The 26,003-nt window shown below is 52.3% G+C and overlaps 1 protein-coding gene across 2 annotated transcripts in view; it reads left to right on the top strand.

Moving 5' to 3' along the window:
* LOC138539878 (interferon-induced protein 44-like) overlaps window positions 1-26,003 on the top strand; it is a 1,550,577-nt gene that overhangs the window by 1,312,960 nt on the left and 211,614 nt on the right. For both annotated transcript variants that reach the window (XM_069641641.1, XM_069641642.1), the window contains one exon: window positions 13,115-13,215. In XM_069641641.1, coding sequence (XP_069497742.1) covers window positions 13,115-13,215 — 101 coding nt within the window. The remainder of the gene's footprint in view (window positions 1-13,114; window positions 13,216-26,003) is intronic.

Below are 26,003 nucleotides of genomic sequence, written 5' to 3'. Positions count from 1 at the left end.
ATCCATAGAGGAAGTTAAGGATAAAGCCAGGCAACGTGTAACTCCAGCAGACATACAGAATTGGCATCTGCAGGGAAAGGATTTTGCAGTAAAGGACAACTTATTGTATTTCCAAGAACGATTATACCTACCCAGCACAGATTTACAGAAAAAAGTAATCTCTTGTTATAACGACTCTTTAATGGAAGGTCATCCCGGTATAGCCAAGACCTCAGAAAAGATCAAGCGCTACTTCTGGTGGCCGTCTTGGAAAAAAGATATCAGAGACTTTATAATGTCCTGTGGAGTATGCGCCCAAAACAAGAGTCAAAAGGAAAGACCAGCAGGCCTCTTACACCCTATTGACATCCCACCTCGCCCTTGGCATACGCTTTCTATGGACTTCATCACCGATCTACCTCCATGCTCCGGATACAATACGATTCTAGTAATCGTGGACTTATTCTCCAAGATGGCGCATTTCATTCCGCTCAAAGGCTTGCCAACAGCAGCAACTCTGGCCCGAGAATTTCTCGAAAACATCGTCCGACTGCACGGTTTTCCTTCGGTTCTAATTTCGGATCGAGGTAGTCAATTTATTTCTCATTTTTGGCGAAGTTGCTGTCGGTCGGCTCAAATTGATGTGAGACTATCGACCAGTCACCACCCTCAGACCGACGGACAAACCGAGAGGACCAATCAAACTCTGGCACAGTATTTACGCTGCATGCTGCAACAAACTGAAAAAACTTGGAAAGATATCCTTTGGATAGCCGAGTATGCCTACAATATCTCTGTCCATTCGGGAACTGGGAAAACCCCGTTTTTTCTTTTGTACGGCAATCACCCTCGAACCTCGGAGTTGGATCCCCTCCAAGATCTTGAAACACCAGCAGTAGACTACCTGCATTCTACAATCACCCAAGCCTTTAAGGAAGCTGTTTCTCACCTTCAAAGGGCTAAAGAACAATACAAGAAAGGAGCAGATCAACATCGGAAGGAAGCCCCTCACTATCAAGTAGGGGATCAAGTCTGGTTATCTACCAAATATCTATCTCTAAAAGGGCCACGCACATTCAACCCAAGATACCTTGGTCCCTATTCCATCACTACCATAGTAAACCCAGTAGCGGTCAAGTTGGACTTGCCCCCGCACATGAAGATACATCCGGTCTTCCACGTCTCTCTATTAAAACCCGTGCAACCTCAAACCCGACTAACCAAATCTCCAAAACCTATCCTAGTGGATGGAGAACTCGAGTTTGAAGTCAAAAGCATTCTGGACTCCAAGATCTCCAAATCTAAACTATTCTACCTAATTGACTGGAAAGGCTACGGCCCCCAACAGAGATCCTGGGAACCTGCTGAATATGTCCACGCTCCTCGCCTAATCAAAAGATTTCACCGAACATTTCCTGACAAGCCAAAACCCCCGGAGAAGCCCGGTTTGGGAGGGGCCTTGAGGGGGGGTACTGTCATGATCTCTGCTTCCAAAAGGTCAGGGTTTTCCCAACTCCCTTGGAAGCAGATCCATAACCCAGGTTCCGAGTGCCAACCAGTCCCAATTGGGACCTTTTGGACCCAGTCCTGGCGCCAGTGGCACCAGGCTCATAAATATGCCCAGTCCCAGCGCTGGAAGCGCCGGGCTCATAATGCTTGGGTGGACTTACCTTCAGCAGACCATGCTGCTTACTTGCCTGCCAGCTGAGCCTCTGATCCTCTTCTGTTTGGAACTACTTTTCCTGTTGGGTGGGGCTGGAGCCACTCCCTAGATTCAGAACACTGGAACTCTTCTGGAAGGCAGGAACTCTTTTCTTACCAGGAACTCTTTTCTTACTTAGGCGTGGCTGTGGAAGGAGACACCTAAGCACTACAGGAGGCTATTTAAACCACACCCGGTGGATGAATCTTGCTTTGCGTTATTCTGCAACCTCTGCAGCAGAACGCTCATCGTGTCTTCTGCATCTGGTCCTGGGCCTAAGGAAAAAGGCTTACCATCCTGAATCCAGTCTTCAGCAACACCTATAAAGACAAGAAAGAACAGGTTAGCATTCCGGCATCTGAAAGGCAAAGGCTTACCATCCTGAATCCAGTCTTCAGCAACACCTATAAAGACAAGAAAGAACAGGTTAGCATTCCGGCATCTGAAAGGCAAAGGCTTACCAACTCTTCGCACGCTCCGGAGGCCTTCGGCGCTGCATCCCGCATCTGAAAGACAAAACAAGGTGCGTTTAAAGACATTGGGGAACTTTAATACTCACGTGCCATTACTCCTTTCCACATCTAATCCAGTGGGTATTCCGGCACCCTGCAGCCGCTCCGAACTCGTACCTGCAAAATAAAAAGACAGTTAGAGCGCATAGTGAAGCAGGCAACAAGCGCTTACTTACGTGCTTCCAGGCGCTTCTATTCATCACACGGGCTCCATCTTCAACTCACTTCAGCCCGTCATCCGCCATCGCCGGAACCCTGCAAAACAAGAGACATCATTACTAAAGACTTTAAAGACATTTGAATGACTCGAAACTTACCGTTCGTGCAGTAAACGACGGACAGCAGTCCTCTGAAGTCAAGAGGCCTGCGCTACCTATCCAGTGAAGAAACTGGTTACAGCACCCTGCCCCGAGGCAGATGGAGAGCTCGGCATTCACTTACCTAAGGTGAGAGCGTTAACCTTTGGGGGTCTACAGGAGAGGAGAAGAGGAAAGAGATAGGGACACCCCAATAACCCCAGTTCATTAACCCCATATTTTCTATCTGCAGACATCTTACTCTACACGTCAGGCATACAGTGCACAGAGGTCCAGCCCAAAGAGCCAACCGGGTGCTACACATCACCTTTGAAGATACGGTAGTCGCCCAGTCAAGACCGGCGTCTCTGCGAGAATCAGGTGAGCGTTACACACATCGACTTCCCCACCGGACAGCGAGGGAAAGAAATTGGATGCTATGGGACGCAGGGTCATCTCGTCGGCAGCGACGACGATTAAAGCGGCCAACGCCTTGGCTATCGTGGCCCGCTACGACAGGGAGTTATGGTACAAACTGGCTCCCCTGCTGGACTTCCTACCGGACGACAAGAGGGCGGATGCCCTGGAGATCCTACAGGAAGGTGAGGTGGCGTCGGACCTCGCCATCACTATTGCGACGGACATCGCCGACACTGGGTTTCGCCAGTTGGGCAACGGCGTGTGCCTTAGGCGGCGTGGATGGCTCAAGGCTACGGACTTCCGTCAAGACGTACAGACCAGAGTCCTGGACATGCCGTTTGATGGGAACAACCTGTTTGGGAAAACAGTGGACGATTCCCTCCAGGCCATTAAAGCGGACACTGAGACGGCCCGGGCCCTTGGGGTTCTGCAACGACGGACGCCCTTTCGGAGCAGCGGAGGCAAGGGCGCCTCCAAAGGTTCCGGCGGCAGTTTCTCCACCTACCGTCAAGCGGCCCGCTCGTCGTCTCAGCAGGAGGCCTACAGAGGACGAGGCAAGTCTGGCGGACCCCGCCGTCGTCGCCAAGGAGGTCAAGGCGGCAAAGCCTCGTCAAAACAGGATGGAACCGGCCGTGGGGTCAGGCCACCACCGAAGCACCCCGGTGGGAGGCCGGCTGGCGAGCTTCGTCAGCGTGTGGGAGTCCATCTCCAGCGACCGTTGGGTGCTGGACGCCTTAGCCCGGGGCCATGCGCTCGAGTTTCAAAGAAGGTGCCTGCGCGTCCCCCCCGTGGCCAGGAAAGAGCTTCACGTCCCTCAGTTTCTCCGGGAGGTTAAGGCGATGCTCACGAAGGGCGTCATCGAACTCGTACCAAAGAGGCTTCGGGGCTCCGGAGTTTACTCGAGATACTTCCTCGTGAAGAAGAAGACGGGAGGATGGCGCCCCATCCTAGATCTGCGACGGCTGAACAAGTTCATCAAAGCGCAGAAGTTCCGGATGGTCACCCTCCAGCACGTCCTGGGGCAGCTGGAGGAAGGAGACTTCCTGTCGTCGTTGGATTTGGAGGATGCCTACTTCCATATTCCCATCCTAAAGGGGCACCGAAAATTCCTCAGGTTTGTGGTCCAAGGGCGTCATTACCAGTTCAAAGCCCTCCCCTTCGGACTACGGTCGGCACCCAGGGTATTCACCAAGTGCCTTGCACCGGTGGCGGCGCAGCTGCGCCGCGAGGGGATCCACGTCTACCCCTACCTGGACGACTGGCTCATCCGAGCCAAGACGAGGGAGCTCGCCGTGGAGCACACGGCAAGGACCGTCCAACTTCTCTCGGACCTGGGATTCTCTGTGAACTAAAACGCACTGTTTCTGGGAGCGAAGCTCGACACAGTGTCCCTTCTGGCCTCCCCGTCGGAGGAAAGGACCAGGTTCATCCTGGGCAAGGTACAGCGGATGTTGGTTTCCGACGCGGCCAAGGTGAGGTCCATCAAGTCCCTCCTCGGAATGATGTCTTCTTGCATCTACCTCATTCCCATGTGCAGGCTCCGGATGCGCCCGTTGCAGGAGTTCCTGGACGCGCGCTGGATCCAAACGACGGGCGGCTTTGAGGAGAGGATCACACTCGACGAGAGTTTCCGCCGAGCGGTCCGGTGGTGGGGCACCCGCGCGCATCTGACGGCGGGCATGGACTTCCAGACCCCAGACCACCAGGAGACAGTGACCACGGATGCCTCCCTGGAAGGGTGGGGAGCGCACACCGAAAAACTGCACGCGAGAGGCCTTTGGCTCCCGACGGAGAAGTGCCTCCATATCAACGTCCTGGAGCTCCGTGCAGTGTTCTGGGCCCTCAGGTCCTTCCTTCCGTCCCTCAAGGGCAAGGTGGTGAGGATCTTCACCGACAAAACCACCACCATGTTTTACATCAGGAAACAGGGCGGAACCAGGTCTCCAGCGCTGTCCAAGGAGGCGCAGGACCTGTGGCATTGGGCCGTCGCCCAAAGGATGTTTCTGGTGCCGTTTCATCTGGCAGGGATAAAAAACACCATCGCCGACTCACTCAGCAGGGAGCTGCGCTCGTGCCACGAGTGGGAACTACGGCAGGATCTAGTGGATCGCCTCTTCCGACGGTGGGGCACACCCCAGATCGACCTGTTCGCGACGGCGACGAACTCCAAGTGCCGGAGGTTCGCCAGCAGGTTTCCCCAGGCGAGGAGCATGGGCGATGCCTTCTCGTTTCCCTGGGAGGGCCTGTTCCTCTACGCGTTCCCTCCTTTGCCACTGCTAATCCGGCTCGTCAACCAGCTCAAGAGGTCACGGTGCAGGATGATCCTCGTCGCACCTGCGTGGCCGAGGCAGATATGGTTCCCGGACCTTCTGGACTTGTCAGCGTCCCCGCCAATCAAGCTACCGGTGGACGCGGATCTACTCTCCAGAGAAAGATGCGCCATCCTCCACCACGACCCGAAATCCCTGAACTTGCAGGCCTGGCTCCTGCAGCGCTAGAGTTTGGAGGATACGACATACCGGCCGACTGCAGAGAGGTTCTTGCAAAGGCCAGGGCGTCCTCGACTCTTAAATGCTACGGACACAAATGGAAGAGGTTCTCTGTCTGGTGCCACCCACAGAAGATTAACCCTCTACGGATTACGGCTCCCCAGGTACTGCCGTACCTGCTGACGCTGGCCAAAGCTGGACTGGCACACGCGTCCATCAAGATTCATCTTGCTGCGATCTCCCGATACACCAGAACCACGGGCCGGACGTCCTTGTGGTCTCATCGTCTGGTGAAAGAGTTCATGAAGGGACTGTTCAGATCGTTCCCGCCAGTGAAGGCGCCGGCCCCGGCGTGGGAGCTCAACGTGGTGCTGACCAAGCTCATGGGACCTCCGTTCGAGCCTCTGCACTCGGCCCCGTTGAAGTTTCTGTCGTGGAAAACAGCGTTTCTTGTGGCCATCACCTCCGCACGACGGGTGGGAGAGATCCAGGCCCTTTCCTGCAAGGCCCCGTACTTGACTTTTCACGACACGAGGGTAGTGCTCAGGACGCACCCCTCTTTCATGCCCAAGGTACCGTCGGACTTTCATCTCAACGAACCCTTGGTGTTGCCTGTGTTCTTCCCGTCGCCTTCGTCGCCGGCTGAGAGGACTTTGCACTCGCTGGATGTGGCTAGAGCGCTGAAGTTCTACGTGGACCGCACGAAGTGTTTTCGGAAGACGTCACAACTCTTTGTGAACTTTGGACCTGTCAATCAGGGGAAGGCTCTCTCAAAGGCTTCCATTTCCAGATGGCTCTCCGGCTGTATCATGTACTGTCATCGGTTGGCAAACCGACCGCTGCCTGGCCGTCCGAGAACCCATTCCACCAGAGCGATCGCAGCTACCACAGCGTTCCTTTCTGGTGTGCCCCTGCTGGACATATGCAGGGCTGCTACGTGGAGGTCGACGCACACCTTCACGAAATTCTACTGCGTCGATCGGGATTCCAGGGAGGAGTCCAGGGTCGGCCAAGCAGTGCTGCGCAACCTGTTCGCCTGAGGTGAGTCTGGTGAGGAGGTAAGATGCTTAATGTTGAGTTTGATGTAATGCTTAATGTTGAGCCTTTGCCACCTCCCGTGGTTGTGCATGTGTGTACTGCTATGTATTCTTTATTCATGAGCATGTGAATCCATGCCAGACCCCATGCTGGAGAAGGAACAAGTTACTTACCTGTAACTGTTGTTCTCCAGCATGGGTCTGGCATGGATTCACATGCGAACCCTCCCGCCTACCCCTCTGCGGCTCTTCACTTGGTCATACTGCCACTTCACGTGCTTCCAAATCTGAAGATGGCTGCCAGAGGCGGTGCTTAGGTAGAGGGCAGTCATTGGCTGTGGTCAGTATGACGCAGAGACCAGTGATTGGTTGTTACTACGAAAGACAGATCAGAAACGAAACTGATACTGGTTTTTTCTTTACCGAGGATTCCCAGCCTGATGATGGGGAATATTCATGAGCATGTGAATCCATGCCAGACCCATGCTGGAGAACAACAGTTACAGGTAAGTAACTTGTTCCTTATAACTTGAATTTAAAACTATAACGACTTGAAATTCATAGTATTAGTATTTTCTTAAAAGTATACATTTTATTTCTTCTTTTTGTGAAAAGAAAGTAAACTTTTATGTTAGGTGTGTAATCCTGGATTTGCGTGAGGTAACGTGTTGACGTACGTGATAACAGGGTACTTTTGGTTATGCTGTCCACGATTGTCATGAGAAGAGGTGGAGCATATCGGTTTGACATGTCACTGTCAACTTGAGGGGAGGGTGATCTGTATTACTGCCGTGAGGGCACTTGAATTTAGGGCTATGGATCAACGGATAAGATTAGCACAAGATGGCAGTTTCTGACTGGTGGGTTTCGCATGTGTAAATGTGAGAAAACGGAAGGTAAGATGCATTGGCAATACATTTCTGTTCGATCGATAAATATGTTAAAAAATACATGCCCGATCCATTGGACCAATAAAATTCCTGAGAGAACTTCCCCTTTAATGAAAATTTCAAACAATTTTACCTTTTCCCACTGTGAGTGACCTATGTATGCACATTTCTGGAATACAGTGTTTCACAATGTTTGTTACTGTGAATGTCTCCATTCTGATTATATGGTGTTCATTTCTGTGCATAGTATCTTTTTTTGGTGTCATTGTCTAGAAGTTTTGAAATGAATCCAATTGTATAATAGTGTTCTCCAGCATGGGGTCTGGCATGGATTCACATGCTCGTGAATTTTTCCTGTCGTCAGGCTGGGAATCCTCGGTAAAAGAAAAACAGTTTCACTTTCACTTACAAACTATATTTCTCCTTTGTACCAATCACTGTCCTCTGGGTCATATTGCCCCCATCCAATGACAGTCCTCTCCATAAACCCCTCCTCTGGCAGCCATCTTCAGATTTGTACTGCACGCGTCAGTGTTGGGAGTCCTCGAGTTTGCTCTGTGAGCTACTTCTATGTTTTTGTTTCTCGTGTTTTCGACGGAAAAAGGTTTGATTTTTATTCCAAAAAGAGCCTGTGTGTTCTTTTCTCCATCTGCTGACAGCGGGATCCATTGTCGGTGAATTTCAGCGTTTCTCAAGATCGTCGATGTTTCAATAAGGCCATCCGGCATACTTTGCGCCATCCGACCATGACGGAGGAGTAGGAGGAGGGAAGGTCCCTCTTCAAGCCCTGCAACAAGTGCGGCCTATGGAACGTGTTTGTGGAAGACAAGCATATACAACTCCTCTACTGCCTACACCGGGACCATAAGGAGGTGGAATGCGAGATATATCTCGGGTTCTCCAAGAAGACAACGAGGGACAGGCACAGTAGACTGACAGAGTGTCTTAATGCTAAGGCCTCTGCCCTGTGCCTCAAGCAGGGTCATGCCTCACCCAGGACTGGCTGGTCCGAGGAGCGGCCTTCTAAGTCCTTTGAGGGAACCTCATCCATGGGGGCCCAAGACAAAGCCAAGAACCTCAAGTCTGAGTCCACCGGGGTCGCAGTGGAAGCCGGTCCCAAAGTGGATAGGGCACGATCGACATCACCCTATGCCTCCATTGCCAGCCGGCAGTCAAGCTCCTCCTCAAAAAGGAAATCATCTGCCCCGGCTAAACTGTGGGAGAAATCCAAGAAGCTGCGGACAGAGGAGAAGAAGAAGGCCGAATCGGCATAGGCTAAGATTTTGTCGATGATAGAGTTGGTGGCAGCTGCTCTTTCACATCAGCTAAGGGAACTAACCCTGTGAATGTAGCCCCCGCTGCACAAAAGGTATCCTTGCACCCTAGGCGCAACACCACCACAGTGACTTTGGCAAAGTAGAAGGGGGGAAACCGGCTCAGGCCCCGGTTCAAGCCCCACAGGGAGGAAAAAGGGGGGGCGAGGAGGCCCCAAAACAGCCCTCCAAAGAGGTGGCTCAAACCATGGAAGTCTCGTCCACAGACGTCGAGGACCAGGAGTCCTTGCATACGGTCCATGAGGACAAGGAAGAGGAGGACAACGGGGACGATGGCGATGACGGTGCAGGCCTAGTTTTCCAATTCCGCCAACTCAGCCGAGGGATGTGTCTCTGGCGATTCTTTCGACCCTTCAAACCTTGGTGTCGGAGATCCAGAGAGGATGCCACCGGGCCCGGTTCCAGAGGCCCCGCAAGCCCCCGTTCAGCCTCCAACAAATAAGAGGAAGCGGCATCCGACGCACCCAGTTCAGCCTCCGCATCCATGTCGGGCCCCTTCTCCCCCAGCAGACCCAGACATGGATACGGGGACGGATGCGGCCATGACTACGGACAACGAGGAGGATATCATTGCAGCAGGCAGCGGGCCTCTGAATTTGGATACGCCACCTAGGGCATCCCCATAGGACGAGGTGGGGTCGTTCCACTCAATGATCACCAGAGCCTCTGAGCTTTTTCAGCTTGTGCCCGAAGAAACCAGGAAGGAGGGTTTCTTGTACCAGAGGCGCAAGGCCAGGAGGAAGACCAGCATGGCAGTGCCCCTTCTGGAAGACGTGTGGGATGAGGGCCTGGCCCTCATGAAGAACCCTTGCACGGCTCCAGCCAAACGGGATAGGCTGGAGAAGAAGTATTGAGTGCCGGACTCCGCACCCAACTGCCTGAGGTCACAACCATTGCCACCCTCGGTGGTATCGGCGGCCGCGAGGAAATGGTTGGCTAACCCGACTTTGTCGTCTTTGGTCCCTTCGAACAGCAAGGGGAAAAAGTTGGACGCCATGGTCAGCAAGGTGATTTACACGGCATTGTCCACTACCAAGGCGGCCAATGCACTGGCGATCCTAGCCAAGTACGACAGGGAGCTGTGGCACAAGCTGGGCCCTATTCTGGAGTTCCTCCCATACGATAAGAGGATGGAGGCGATCGCTCTTTTCCAGGAAGGGGAAGTTATGTCTGATCACGCTATTACAGTGGCATTGGAAATAGCCAACACTGAGTTCCGACAGATGGGGAACGGTGTCTGCCTTAGTCGACAAGGCGGGATGAAGGCCACAAATTTCCGGCAGGAAGTCCAGGCGAAGGTGTTGGACATGCCCTTCAACGGAGAGAACTTGTTTGGGAAGGTTGTCAATGAGTCCCTCCAGGCCATCAAGGCTGACACAGAGACGCCCTATTCCTTGGGTACTCTCCAACAGCAGTGCTCTTCTTTTCGCTCCTCAAGGGGAAAGTCGAGCAGGTCTCCCAAAGGTTTCTCCTCTTCGTACCATCAGCCTTCCAGATCCACGACCCAGGAAGTCTACAGAGGCCGTTCCCAGGCCTACAGTAGCGGAGGACAGCGCCACCATTGCACACAGAACAGCACGCCGGCCCCGAAACAGGCCTGAACCGGTGGGACGTCAGGCGCCCACGTGTGCAGCCCAGTGGGCGGCCGGCTGAAGAGGTTCGTCGGCGAGTGGAAGAAGATCACCACTGGCAGATGGGTGCTGGACGCTCTCGCCCAGGGACACACCCTGGCGTTTCGACACAGGTGTCCGCGGATTCTGCCAGTGTCCCCTCAGGAGCAGCACATCCCTCAGCTCCTGGAAGAGGTACAGGCCATGCTGCGGAAAGGGGCCATAGAGCTGGTTCCCCAACGACTCCGGGGCTCAGGAGTCTATTCCAGATACTTTCTGGTCAGAAAGAAGACAGGAGGCTGGATGCCCATCCTAAACCTACGACGTCTCAACAAGTACTTGAAGCCCCAAAAGTTCAGGATGGTCACGTTGCAGCACGTGCTCGGCCAGCTGGAGGAAGGAGACTTCTTGACATCGCTGGAGCTGGGGGACGCCTATGTCCACATCCCCATTCACAAGAAAAATCAAAAGTGTCTGCGTTTCATAGTGCAGGGCCAGCACTAACAATTCAAGGCCCTACCTTTCGGATTGAAATCGGCTTCCATAGTGTTCACAAAATGCATGGCTCCGGTGGCAGCCCATCTTCGTCTGCAGGGTATCCACGTATACCCATACCTCGACGACTGGCACCTCCGGGCCCGCTCGTGGGAGTTGGCCGTCGGACACACGGAGGTGATTGTCCAGCCACTGACAGGTCTGGGATTCTTCATCAACTATCCAAAGTCCTGCTTGACACCATCGCAGAACGTGCTGTTCCTAGGAGCCAGACTCAATACAGTATCCTGCCTGGCGTCACCCTCGGAGGAGAGGATAGCGGCCATTCAAGGGAAAGTGCAGCGACTGTTGTTGATTAAAACAGCCACGGTGCGAACCATCAAGTGCTGCATCTACCTCATCTGGCTCTGCAGGTTACAGATGCAACCTCTTCAGGAGTTCCTGGACGCTCGCTAGAAACAGGTGTCCGGAAGCTTAGCAGACAAGATCACACTAGACAACGAGTTCCGTCGGGCGATAAGGTGGTGGGGCGTCCGCTCCAACATCGCCCGGGGCACAGGGTTCCAAAACCCTCCATACCAGGAGACGGTTGCCACAGATAATGATGTGTTATTTATATAGCGCCTTTATCCAAAGCGCTTTACAGAGAACATATTTTACATACAATATCACCCAACCAAAATTGGTACTCATTTATCGACCTCGGAAGGATAAAAGGCTGAGTTGGCCTTGTCGGGATTCGAACCTGTGATCTGCAGATCACGCTCAGATCTCAGCAGTGAGAGATCAACCCGCTGAGCTATCTTACCGGCTTCCCTGCTTTCCAGATGGTTCCTTGGGGGGCTGCGGAGCCCACACCGGACGTCTGCATGCCAGAAGCCAGTGGCTGCCGGAGGAGAAGGAGCTCCATAGCAACATCCTGGAGCTACAGGCAGTGTTCTGGGCCCTCAAGTCATTCCTTTAGTCTCTGAAGGGCAAGGTGTTGAGGATCTTCACGGACAATACTGCCACAATGTAACAATGTAGTCGACTTTGAAGTTCTACGGTCACAAGTCGAATCGTTTCGCTACGTGGTGCCGGTCGCCGAAGATTACCCCACTGAGGGTCACGGCCCCGCAAATTCTTCCATACTTGCTCTCCTTGGCCAAGTATCATGCTTCTATCAAGGCGCATCTGGCGGCTATCTCCCGCTACACCAGGTCTCCAGGAAGATCTTCACTGTGGTCTCACTGACTCATCAAGAAGTTCCCAAAAGGACGTTTTCGATCTTTCCAGCCAGTGAAGGCCTTTGCACCGGCATGGGAACTCAACATGGTTTTGACGAGGCTCATGGGTGCCCCCTTCGAGCCGATGCATCATGCCCCTCTCAAGTTCCTCTCGTGGAAAATGGCTTTCCTTGTGGCCATCACCTCTGGCAGGAGTGTGGGTGAGATCCAGGCCCTATCCTGCAAGCAACCGTACCTGACTTTCCACGAATCGCGGGTCGTGCTGCGGACTAACCCCTCTTTTATGCCGAAGGTTCCATCGAAATTCCACTTCAACAAGCCTTTGGTGTTACCTGTTTTTTCCCAAAACCTTTGTCATCAGCTGACACAGCCTTGCACTCGCTGGACCTTGCTCGTGCCTTGAAGTTCTACCTGGTACGCACAAAGGGTTTTCGGAAGACTTTGCAACTGTTGGTGAACTTTGGTACTGCGAACCATGGGAAGGCCTTCTCCAAGGCTTTTATTTCAAGGTGGCTCTCCGGCTGCATCATGCATTGTCATCGGTTGGGGAACCGACCTCTGCCCTGCCGTCAGAGAGCCCACTCCACCAGAGCAATCTCTGCAACGACAGCGTTCTGTCTGGTGTGCCCCTGCTGGACATCTGCAGGGCTTCTACGTGGAGATTCATGCACAAGTTCACAAAGTACTACTGCGTCGACAGGGATTCCAGGGAGGAGTCCAGAGTTGGCCAAGCAGTGCTACGCAACCTGTTCGCTTGAGGGGAGTCTGTTCCGGAGGTAAGAGTTAATTGCTTCTGTTGAGCCTTGCCACCTCCTGTGGTTGTGTAATGTTGTACTGCTATGTATTCGTTATTCATGAGCATGTAAATCCATGCCAGAACCATGCTGGAGAACAATAGTTACAGGTAATTAACTTGTATATAATACAATCAATTTATTGTTCGTAGTAGTTCAGCAGAACTTGAGGTCTTCCTCAACTACAAGGAATTGCAAAATAAATGTTATATTCACAGTTTATGGCCTGGTTATATTTTCGAGGTCATCTCCACAGATATTTTATATATGTTATTTTAAAAACATGAACAAAAAATAATGTGTACAATTATGTTATTTTATTTTGTGCAGAAGTCCCACTTCTTGTTTTGTTAACCAAGGTAGATGAAATCTGTCCTATGGTTGCTGAAGATATTCAGCAAGTGTACAGGAGTCGTGCTGTTGAGAAACAGGTAATGTTTTATCATTTGTGACATAATATGAATTTTCCTCACAAGATCTTCTTGAGAACATCATGTATATGCATTGTTCTAGCTATGTTCACCATGTACCGCATACTAAATTTGGCAAATGTATTTGTTTCTTTAGTCATTTCTGTTGAAGAAATTGTGAATTGTTTTTATAAAAATCATGTTATTTAGTTTTGTTTATTTCTTCAGTCACAATGACTCAGAAAAAGAAACATTTAATTAATCCACACTTTGATTCTACCTAATGTAAGGCAGGCATGCTATCAAAGTAAGACACACAAGTAACAAGAGTTCAAGGGTGTTTATTGAACTTTAACAAAGGTGTGATAAACGCCTATCTAATCTGAAATCTACAGATGGGAGCAAGCAAATAATAGAAAATGCTGTCCTGGTTGTGTCGTGTCAAAATAAAGATGACCTATACTAAAAAAAAACGATTGCCAATCCCTACAGCTAAAAAAAAATAGTGTGGGGTAGTGTTCATGAAAAAGAAAGAAGTGTTCACAAAAGGATAAGTCAGGATGTTCAGGCTGTTGGCTTCCCTTCCCCACGCTTTCAGCACGGGACAGGGTGGTTCACTCAAGCATAGCACTCTCTCTGGCTTCTTTGGCACAAGGACACAGTTCCATTACCAACGTCAGGGCCTTCTGTGCCCAAGTCTTTTAGGTTATCAAAGTCTCAGATTCAGAGGGCCTGATGTACCAAAACAAACAAAAAGTTCCTTTACAAGTATTCAAGTCGGGCAATTCACTGTTCACCCTGAATCGCCCTCAGCCGGCCTCAGATTCCTTTCATGCCACAATCTTTACTTTAGACCCCCTTCTTCCAGACTTATATCCTCTTCTCCAATGCCTATAGAATATCTTTTCTCGGGTGACTCACAGTTCACCCCGGATCCCCCTCACCCGGGCCCAGATCCCTTTTACACAATTAGTCTCCCTCAGCCGCGCTCGAACCAATTGCAGTTTGTATTAGCTTTTGAAGACTTTCGAATGTGCTTACTGTTTAGCTTGACCCGTTACAGGAACACTTCAATTTCACAGTTCACAATTTTACACTCTCAGTTGGATACCTAACGGAGACCTTCGAATGAGCAACCACGTGTTGCCGGCCCACTCTGTATATGGTATCTATCTTGGCTTCAAAAGTTCAGTGACTCCTTGGATGCTCAATTATATTTGCATCACTCATTACATGTGCCTCACACTCTGTTCTTTGCAGATTTCTTCATACAATGTTGTTGCTTGCAAACTTGGTTCTAACACAGACCGGTCTGCTATCAGTCTCCCCGACTCACTAACTGTGCTGACTTTGCTGGCACTGCTTTGTTGCAGGAGCCAAGGACAGTACCACAGCGGCAATCGCTCCTACCCACCTTGTCTATCGATGCGGGAGGACCCCGGGTACATTCGACACACAATGCACCTTTCTTTAGCGTTAATTCCCAGTCTTATGTTTCTTATTCTCCAGCATGGGGTCTGGCATGGATTCACCTGCTCATGAATGTTCCCCGTCGTCAGGCTGGGAATCCTCAGTGAAGAAAAAATCAGTTTCAGTTTAGTTTCTGAACTGTCTTTCTCCTAACAACCAATCACTGGTCTCTGGGTCATACTGCCCCCAGCCAATGACTGCCTTCTACCTAAGCCCCTCCTCAGGCAGCCATCTTCAGATTTTTACTGCAAGTTCAAGTGTTGGAAGTCCTTGTGCTTAGCTCTCGAGCTTTTACTGCGTATTGCGTTTTTTCAAAGAGTTTACTTTTATTTTTTCGGTTAAATCGAGCCTCAAGCTCCACCAATTGATCTTCCGATTAACGGGACCCCGTTTTGGAAATTTCTACTCCCCTCAAGGGTGAATTTTCGTCGAATTTCACTTCTTGGATTCCGGATGATCTTTGAGGCCTACCCCGCATGGACATGGCCGAAGACAAAGGAGACTCGACGCCCGTTGGATCCAAGCTATTTAGGATCTGCCCAGGATGTGGGCTACAGAAGGTCTTCAAGGAGGATTGGCACTCTCGGTGCCTTTACTGCCTGCACTCGGACAAGTCGCACGTGGAGGAGGCCTGTGCGTTCTACAAGGACATGTCCATCCGTACCATGAAGGACCATCACAAGCGACTCGCTGACTGGCTGGAGGCGAAGAGCCCGGTGGCAGGTGAGCCCCGGGGACGTACTTCACCCAAGAAGAAGTCTGAGCGGTCTTCTAAGACCTTTGAGGGCACTCTTGTGACGGGGGCCCAACATAAGGCAAAGCACTGCGAGTCTGCGGGCACCGGGAGCATCGTTGGTACGGGCTCTGCGGCTGCCAAGCCGGGCGCAGCATCGCCAACGCCGTCAACCACGAGCAAACGCTCCGGCTCGACGAAAAGGAAGTCGGACAACCCGGGTAAGCTTCTGGAGAAGTCCCGGTCAGCTCTGATGGAGAAAGCCAAGGGAGAGCAAGGTGGTGACCCTCTCCCCATGGTGAAGGCCAGATTCACCTGGCTAAGGCTTCGATTGAGGGAGTAATAGCGTCCCTGGCGAAGCCTGCAGATGCGGTCCCAGTCGAGACGACCCCCAAGCCAAGAGTTTCCCTGCCCACCCGGAGGGAATCGTCTTTCCTGCCCATCAAAAAGACCCCCGTGAAGCCCCTGGCAGAGAAGAAGGGGGGTGCGATAGTCCTGCTGGACTTAGATATCTCCTCTGAGGACGAACTGGTCCTACGGTAAGGACCCCGACGAGGCGGACGTGGATAGCGACGAGAGAGCCCACGAGGAACGGCAGGTCGACGAGGAACCAGAGGACACCACGCCAATGCCAACGCTCCCGTCGCAACCGCTGCCACCACCGATGGACAGGTCGGAGGACATCTTACTAGCCCTGCACACCCTGTGCTCGGAAATAAGGAATAGGATGCCTTTGCCTCCTGCGGACGATCCAGCAGCGCCTGTACGTCAGGAAGCCCTCCACACAAGCAGTGGCGAGTCCATCCGCACCTGCCCTTCCATCCTTTACTGCCATCCCCTCCGCCGAGGGACGAGACGATGGGGACGGACGATGGAGGCAACGATGAAACAGATCTCCCGTCGCCTCCACCCCAGGCTTATCCTCCCGACGAAATTAGCTCATTTCACGCCATGATCGCCAGGGCCTCAGAGCTTTTTCAGCTATGCCCCGAAGACCAGAAGAAGGAGGGATTCCTTTATCAGCAACGAGAGGCCAAGAGGAAGACCGTACTCTCGGTCCCGCTGTTGGGCGACATCTAGGACAAAGGGCTGTCCCTTCTGAAGAACCCATCCTTGGCCCTGGCAAAGAGAGACCGGTACAAGAAGAAGTACCGGGTCCCAGACTCTATGGTCTCCGTGGTGGCCAAGAAGAAATCGGCTGGGGTGACAGCATCGACTTCCACTCCCCCACCGTACGGCGAGGGGAAGAAGCTGCACACCATGGGACGTCGGGTCATCTCGTCGGCGACGATGACCATTAAGGCGGCCAAAGCTCTTGTGACCCGCTACGATAGGGAGCTGTGGTTTAAAATCGCCCCCCTCCTGGACTTCCTCCCAGACGACATGAGGGCAGAGGCCCTTGAAATCTTGCAAGAAGGTGAGGTGGCTTCGGACCATGCCATCACGGTGGCCACAGACATCGCTGACACCGGCTTCCGCCAGATGGGCAACAGGGTTTGCCTTCGCCGGCGTGGTTGGCTCAGGGCCACCGACTTCCGTCAAGACGTACAGACGAGGGTACTGGACATGCCCTTCGACGGGGACAACCTGTTCGGCAAGGCAGTGGACGAGTCACTGCAGGCCATCAAGGCAGACACCGAGACGCCCCATGCCTTGGGCACGCTTCATCAACGACGGCCGTCCTTTCGGTCCTCCGGAGACAAGTTCCAGGGTGCCTCCAAAGGATTTGGTGGCAGCTCTTAGCCCTACTGTCAAGTGGCCCGTTCTTCGTCCCAGGAAGCCTACAGAGGCCGCAGCAAGGCTGGAGGACATTGTCGCCGTCGCCAAGGGGCCCAAGGTGGTATGGCCTCGGCGAAGCAGGACTGAACTGGCCGTGACGTCGGTTCCCCACCCGAGCACCCAAGTGGGAGGCCGGCTGGCGAGCTTCGTTGGCGTGTGAAAGTCCATCTCCACTGACCGTTGGGTGCTGGACTCCCTGGCCCACGGACACCCTGGAGTTCCAAAGGAAATGTCCCCGTTTTCCACCTGTGGCCAGGAAAGAAAATCACATTCCACAACTACTTCTAGAGGTACGAGCAATGCTGAGAAAGGGCGCTATAGAGCTCGTCCCCAAGAGGCTCCGCGGCTCAGGAGTATACTCACGGTACTTCCTCGTCTGAAAGAAGACAGGCGGTTGGGGGCCCATTTTAGATCTCTGCCACCTCAACAAATACATAAAATCCCAGAAGTTCCAGATGGTCACCCTTCAGCACGTCCTGGGACAGCTGGAGGATGGAGACTTCCTGTCGTCGTTGGATGCCTACTTCCACATCCCCATACACAAGGGGCATCGAATGTTCCTGCGCTTTGTGGTCGAAGGGCGGCACTACCAATTCAAGGCCCTCCCCTTTGGGCTGAAGTCGGCCCCAAGGGTCTTCACCAAGTGCCTGGCACCGGTGGCGGCTCGGCTGCGCCTTCAGGGGATCGACGTCTACCCCTACCTGGACGATTGACTCTTCCGAGCGAAGTCAAGGGAACTCGCCATCGAGCACACAGCAAAGACCGTCCGCCTGCTCACAGAACTCGGCTTCTCGATAAACTATGCAAAGTCCTGCTTGGAGCCAGACTCAACACAGTGGCTAGCCTAGCTTCACTGTCGGAGGAAAGGATAAATGCCACCCTGGGCAAGGTACAACGGCTGTTGACCATGGAAGTTGCCAGGGTGAGGTGGATCTTCTCTTTCGATGATGGGGCAATCCCCAGAACGATCTGTTTGCGACGGCGACGAACACCAAGTGCTGGAGGTTCACCAGCAGGTTTCCCCAGCCGGGGAGCCTGGGGGATGCATTCTCATTCCCCTGGGATGGCCTGTCTCTATGCGTTCCCACCGTTGACGTTGCACGTGCGACTCATCAGTCAACTCAGACGGTCCAGGTGCAGGATGATCCTCGTCGCTCCGCCGTGGCCGAGGCAGATATGGTACCCGGACCTTCTGGACATGTCAGCCTCCCCTCCAGTCAAGCTTCCGGCGGACGCAGATCTTGTTGCCAGTAAAGGAGGTGCGATTCTGCACCACGAACCGGGGTTGCTGAACCTGCAGGCCTGGCCCCTGCAGCGCTAGAATTTGGAGGATACGAGATCCCGGCAGACTGCAAGGAGGGACTTGCCAAGGCCAGGGCTTCTTCGACTCTTAAGTGCTATGGACATAAATGGAAGAGTTTTACCGTCTGGTGCCGTGCACAGAGGATAAAACCTCTACGGATTACGGCCACTCAAGTGCTGCCGTACTTCCTCTCGCTGGCCAAAGCGGGACTGGCGCATGCTTCTATCAAGATCCATCTGGCGGCTATCTCCCGCTACACCAGAACTCTGGGGCGATCGTCGCTGTGGTCACATCGCCTGGTGAAGGAGTTCATGAAAGGACTTTTCCGCTAGTTCCTGCCGGTGAAGGCCCCGGCCCCGGCGTGGGAGCTCAACGTGGTGCTGACTAGGCTCATGGGTCCTCCGTTCGCGCCTCTGCATTCAGCACCCCTGAAATTCCTATCGTGGAAGACAGCGTTTCTGTTGGCCATCACCTCCACACGATGAATGGGAGATATCCAGGCCCTCTCCTGTAAGCCTCCGTACTTAACTTTCCAGGGTCGTGCTGAGGTCGCACCCCTCCTTCATGCCCGAGGTGCCGTCGGACTTCCATCTCAAGGAGCCCTTGGTGTTACCTGTTTTCTTCCCGTCGCCATCGTCGCCGGCTGAGAGGACTTTGCACTCGCTGGATATGGCTAGAGCGCTGAAGTTCTACGTGGACCGCACAAGGAGTTTTCGGAAGACGTCACAGCTGTTTGTGAATTTTGGACCTGTGAACCAAGGGTAGGCCCTCTCCAAGGCTTCCGTCTCCAGGTTGCTCTCCGGCTGCATCACGCACTGTCATCGGTTGGCAAACCGACCGCGACCTGGCCGTCCGAGAGCCCATTCGACCAGGGGGATCGCTGAAACTACAGCGTTCCTGTCTGGTGTGCCCCTGCTGGACATCTGCAGGGCAGCTACGTGGAGGTCGACGCACACCTTCAAGATATTCTACTGCGTCGTCGGGATTCCAGGGAGGAGACCAGAGTCGGCCAAGCAGTGCTGCTCGCTTGAACTGAGCCTGGTAAGGAAGTAAGAGATGCTTAATGTTGAGTTGTTGCAATGCTTAATGTTGAGCCTTGCCACCTCCGTGGTTGTGCATGTTGTACTGCTATGTATTCTTGTATTCATGAGCATGTGATTCCATGCCAGACCCCATGCTGGAGAAAGAACAAGTTACTTACCTGTAACTGTTGTTCTCCAGCATGGGTCTGGCATGGATTCACATGCGAACCCTCCTGCCTACGACTCTGCGGCTCTTCTCTTGGTATTACTGCCACTTCACGTGCTACCAAATCTGAAGATGGCTGCCTGAGGAGGGCTTAGGTAGAGGGCAGACATTGGCTGGGGGCAGTATGACCCAGAGACCAGCGATTGGTTGTTAGGAGAAAGACAGTTCAGAAACGAAACTGAAACTGATTTTTTCTTTACCGAGGATTCCCAGTCTGACGACGGGGAATATTCATGATCTTGTGAATCCATGCCAGACCCATGCTGGAGAACAGCAGTTACAGGTAAGTAGCTTGTTCCTTCTCGATAGCTCGTGGAAGTAGCTGTTCTTCTTCGTAAAGGTCAAGGGTACTTCCCTCCTTGCAACCCTCTCTGGTGTTGCTGTCTTTCTCCTCGTATTAAACTGCCATCTTGGTACTGCAGTGTCCTTGTGTGCTTTCGTGTTCCGCCTTTTATCCGTGTGGGGAAGTGTGATGGAAGTCAGGTGTGTGTAATTATCAGTAATTGCCTGACTCTGCCTGACCCATGTCAGGTATACGGCTTGGGTGTTAGTCCTTTTTCTCTCACATTGAGCTGTCCGTGAGGAGGTGTTCGCGTCGGGAAAGGGGGGGGGGTGATGCTGGAAATGCATCAGAGGGACAGGGACTCTGAATCCTTGTCATTTATTGCTTTTTATCATGTATGTTCTGACTTATTTTCCGCACAGGAGTTCTGTTTGACTCCTGGCCGTGCTGCTCTTCCTGTATTTGGTTTGGTGAACAGAGCCTTAGGATACCCTTATTGCACCCATGGGTAAGAGTACGACCCTGTACTCCTAGTGTATGTTTTTGAGCACCTGTGTGTGGCCCACAGAGCCGGGTACGGGCTGGTGGCAGCTCCGTGCTGAATTGACAGGTGCCCTGAGCGTCCTACATTTTGGGATGCCCAGGCCCTGTCATTGGAATCAGTGGATTCCTGATGGAGACAAGATGGCCTCCGTGGCCTCTTGCCGTCCATCGCCTTTTACCTTGGTTTTCCCGAAGTCCCAGGAAGCCCTGACTCTGTCCCTTCCCCCTGACTGACATATATGGTAGTGTGGGGAAGTGCCGACCAGACTGGCCGGAGCCTTCCCAACGACTGTATGTTGTGGGTACGCCCGTGGGGTGGGACCTGGGTGAATGGAGTGTGTGACTGTTAGGCAGAATTATATGCAGTACTCTTTGGGAACACCACACACAATTAAGACTACAAGTGACAGTACAAATTCACATTTAGTACAACCCTGTACTACACAGTTAAAGTGGTAGCAGTGGCTGAGCAGCCAGACTTATCTCAAGAGTAAGTGAGCAGTATCAAATAGTTACACAAAGGACAGCAATTACTATGATTCAAACAAACACTGACTCAAGGTTTTCAAGTAAAAGAATTTACATTTATTTTACCCTTCAGTTGTATAACATTTCACTATTCTTAGCAGTTTAAAAATCACACTCTTAATACACCACACAACTCCCAATAAGTTCCAGACAAGTTAAGCTCACAAAATGAAGTGGGAGCAAAATGGCACTCCAGTAATTTAAAAGGGAGGGAAAGACAAAGTTAATAAAAATTGAACCACACCAACAGGTAAGTACTCAGGGCAATTGAGCAAGAGGAACTACAATGATAGAATCAGGTAGAAAAGGCTTAGGGCCAAAGTCACTAGGTCAAAAGTCTTTTGCTCAAGATCACACGGTTCAGGGTAGTTCGCAGTAAAGTTTGTGCCACGGGTTCCGGACGAGGTTGGTTGGCAGAAAAGTTAGTTCAAAGAAAAAAGAAGGACAAGCCCTCGGTTTGGAGAAAGATTTCAAACACTTTCACCGCGACTGAACTAAACAAACAACCGGATTTGCACAGTACCTTAAAACGGAGAGGGAGCTGTAGCTGAGGCGGGCGTTCCTGGTAGTTCCTGCAGGCTCACGATTCCTGAAGGGACTGTCGGACTGACAAGAAGTAGGAAGACTGGAGGGTCCTGCACTACCCAGGGAAGAAACCAGCAGCAGAGTAAAGCAACAAATAAAAGGTGCGCTCCTTAAAACCCAAGCAGGGTCCGACCTTGCTGGCTATCCGGCCCACTGTAGCTCTGTACAGCGAATTCGACAAGAGGAGGGATCCTAGCTTGAAGTTCGGGTGAACTGGTTGGTCCCACCAGCTCAAGGGAAGAAGATTCCTGGAGGATCTTCTCTGTCATCAGATCCTGAAGATTCGGACCTGCAGCAGGGCTTCACCGGGCGGTTCAGTCGTTGTAGGGGTCCTCTTCTGTCAGCTCCTTGTTGGTTCTTTCATTCCAGTGGTGACTCTGCTTTTCCAGTCCCAGAGACCTGCTTTTTATGCAGTTTTTCCCCATTCATACAGCCTGGCTGTCAATCACACAGCAGGGGGGCTGTCCTGGCAAGGACAGTCACCCAGCCAATCAAACAGGAGTGCGACTTGGGTTACCAAGGGAACCCATGGCAGGGGTCCTAAGACCCCTCCCTCACATCCTGCCTACCTAGACTTTCAGGTGCCTTAATGAGGGTTTCTGTGCAGAAGCCCGCGAAAAGACGGCGAAGAAAGGAACCAAACCTGGTTTTGGCGTGCAGAATAAAACACGAGAAAGACATTTACAAAAAGAAATGGCGAATAAACCCACTAAAGTGCCAGTTAGCCCAGATTGCGTCGGAGGGTAGATCGGTGTCCGGGTGCATTCTGAAAGCGACTTTTGACGCAGCAGACAATGCAGGCCGGCCCATCGCAGAGAGCACTGTTATCAAGAGACACGCTTGGCTGAGACAGTCAGGGTTCAAACCCGAGACCCAGGCTACTCTTATCGACATGCGGTAGAGGAGGCACTCAAAACTGCCAAAGATGAATACGATGCCCTAACATCCCTGTGACAATTAACTAACAAACCCGCGAACCAAAGAGGGAATAATAATTTTTGTCGCTCACGCGGCCAAAATTCCCAGAGGCGGTCTAATTACTCACAGGGGCAGGGTACATCGTGAGGTGACAAACAACAATCTACCCAAGTTACACCAGAGGTAACAAGAGGGGCCGTGGTAGAGGGAGAGGCAGTCCAGGCAGAGGCGGTACGCCTCCCAGCAAACAGTGATACTCCGCTCAGGGTCCCTTCTCATGCATCCCCAGTAGGGGGCGCATTTCCACCTTCACCCAAGCATGGGACAGATGGGTGCTGTCCACAGTGTCCGAGGGATACTGCATCGAACTGTTGGAGCGCCCCCGCAACCACCTTCCAAGACAAAATATACACTCGCTGGACCACCAAAAGATCCTCCTCGAGGAAATCGTCAATCTTCTCGCAAAGGACGCAATAGAACTCGTCCCGGGCAACCAGGTAAACAAGGGTATTTATTCAACTTACTTCCTTGTGCCAAAAAAAGATCTCACAATGCGCCTAGTATTAGACTTACGCCCTGCAAACAGGTATGTCAAGCCTCAAAAATTTCACATGACTACACTCCAAGAGGTAATCCCCCTCCTAAAAAGAGGCGATTACATGGCAACATTGGACATGAAAGATGCCTATTTTTATATTTCCATGTTCCCAGCGCACAGAAGATTCTTGCCCTTCAAGGTGGACAGTCAGCACTACCAGTTCAAGGTGCTGCCCTTCGGTATACCCTCGGCTCGAAGGGCACTGGCGGTGGTGGCGGCGCACCTACGCAGGGAGGCAATCCCAGTGTACCCTTACCTGGACGACTGGCTCATCACGGGGGAGACCCCAGTAATTTGCAGATCCAACATCCAAAGAACGATCAACCTCCTCTTCGATTTGGGTTTCTCAATCAACGAGAAAAAATCAACCCTGGTGCCAAGCACCTCCAAACAGTTCCTAGGAGCTGTCCTAAACACTCAAGAGGGGTTGGCCTTTCCATCACAGGAAAGAATTCGAATCTACTACTGCAAATTCCTCAATATCAGTCCGGTCGCCAGATAAGGGTGCGCAAAGCGATGTGTTTGCTAGGCATGATGGTGTCATGTATTTACCTGGTACCCCACGCGCGACTGCGCATGCGACCCATGCAGGAATGGTTGGCGAAACAGTGGTCTCAGGCAAGTGGTCAGTGGGACGATCTAGTGGTCATTTCGCCAACACTAGTACAGAGTCTTCACTGGTGGACAAGAGAGAACCTGTCAAAGGGGAAACCCTTTTACGATCCAGAGATACAAGCGGTAGTCACTACAGTCGCGTCCCTGTCGGGTTGGGGAGCACACCTCCTTCACCACACAGCTCAGGGTCTCTGGTCTCACACAGTGACCAAGAATCACATCAATCTGCTAGAGCTTCTGGCTGTCTTCAGAGTGCTTCGAGCGTTCGAACCCCACCTGCTGAACCTATCAGTGCAGATCTTAACAGACAGCACGACAACAATGTTTTACATAAACAAACAGGGGGGCACTCGTTCGCCAAATCTGTCCAGGCTTGCCCAGAAAATGTGGACATTGGCACTCAGACAGAACATTTACCTGTCATCTCAACATGTTCCAGGGGATCTCAATTCACTAGCGGCCGCTTTGAGCAGAGATCCCCTCCCAGAAGAACACGAATGGTGTCTACACGAAGGAGTCGTAGGAGACCTCGTCTAACAGTGGGGTTTCCCCACTATAGACCTATTCGCAACAAAGCGAGAACAGACAATGCCCAGGATTCGCATCTAGGTTTCCCCAGCCAGGCTCCAAGGGGAACACCCTATGGATGAACTGGTCAGTGATGTTTGCCTATACTTTTCCACCAACACCTCTCATGAGGAAGGTGGTCAACAAGATGCACAGGGAATCGATGACGCTCTTCCTAGTTGCTCCCATGTGGGCAAGGCAACCGTGGTTCCAACACCTGCGCAGACTGGCAGTGTGCAAACCCATCAAGCTCCCGTGTTGGCACAACCTACTCTCCCAGCACGGAGGACAAACAGTGCATCCTCAACCCAACTCGATGAACTTGGCAGCATGGCTCCTGAAGTCATAGTCTCAACCTACCACTGAGATGCATGGAAATCCTAAATGAATCAAGGAATCAAGGAAACCGAATACAATACTTTGATAAGTGGAAAAGATTTGTTATCTGGTGCCAGAACAAACAAATCAACCCAGTTGATTGCACTCCTTCCCATATTAACACCTACATGCTCCACTTACTGGATGCAGGGTTGGTATTTAATTCACTCAAAGTACACCTGGCAGCGCTGTCAGCCTACACCACCTCCCATAACAATGTTCCAGTTGTCAAAGCCTTTATGGAAGGGGAGAAGAGACTCCACCCTCCAATTTCAAACCCACCACCAGGGTGGGACCTTAATGTGGTGCTTGCTAAATTCATGGGCCCCCCCCTTCGAACCAATGCATAAAGCTAGTCTCAAACACCTGACTTATAAAACTGCCTTCCAGTCTCTATCGAGTGAGGACGTGCTTTCTATGCTCTTCTGTGGACGCCGCTGTGTCTTTAAGGATTTTTCCCAGCAGCACCTTTAAAAACTTGCCTTGCGCGCGGAGCGCGCGCGGAGTTCGGGCAGAGTTCCAGTCTGCTCCAGTCTCTATCGAGTGAGGACGTGCTTTCTATGCTCTTCTGTGGACGCCGCTGTGTCTTTAAGGATTTTTCCCAGCAGCACCTTTAAAAACTTGCCTTGCGCGCGGAGCGCGCGCGGAGTTCGGGCAGAGTTCCAGTCTGCTCCAGTCTCTATCGAGTGAGGACGTGCTTTCTATGCTCTTCTGTGGACGCCGCTGTGTCTTTAAGGATTTTTCCCAGCAGCACCTTTAAAAACTTGCCTTGCGCGCGGAGCGCGCGCGGAGTTCGGGCAGAGTTCCAGTCTGCTCCAGTCCGCGCCAGGACAAGGCTCCAGAGTTCCAGAGCCCGGTCTAGGAGTCTCAAGGTAACTCCTGCTACTAATCTGTGCCCGAAGTTTACAAACTACCAGCCACCCTCTTCCTTTACCTTTCCTTTTCCCCACCGGTCCCCCTACTTCCCTACTCCCTTACTCCTACCCCCCCCTCCTACCCCCCCTACCCTCCTACTGTCTCTTTCCTCTTTGTTTCTTTAATTTCTTTAATTTCTACGCACCAAACACTCCCACCCTTCATTCCTTCATTCCTTCACTCCTACCCTCATTGTGATCCGCCCCCCCCCCCCTTTTTCCCCATTTCCCATTTCCCATTTCCCCTCACCATGGAGGAAGATCTAGACCAGCGCAGGCTTAGAAGCAAAGTGCGTAAGAACTTATGCGCACCACCGGCCGCCCCGGCCTCAGCTCATTCACAGCAG

The sequence above is a fragment of the Ambystoma mexicanum genome, chromosome 1q, assembly GCF_040938575.1.
Source record: "Ambystoma mexicanum isolate Mex_15411 chromosome 1q, UKY_AmexF1_1, whole genome shotgun sequence".
NCBI lineage: Eukaryota > Metazoa > Chordata > Amphibia > Caudata > Ambystomatidae > Ambystoma > Ambystoma mexicanum.
This window is presented reverse-complemented; position numbering and strand designations above follow the sequence as displayed.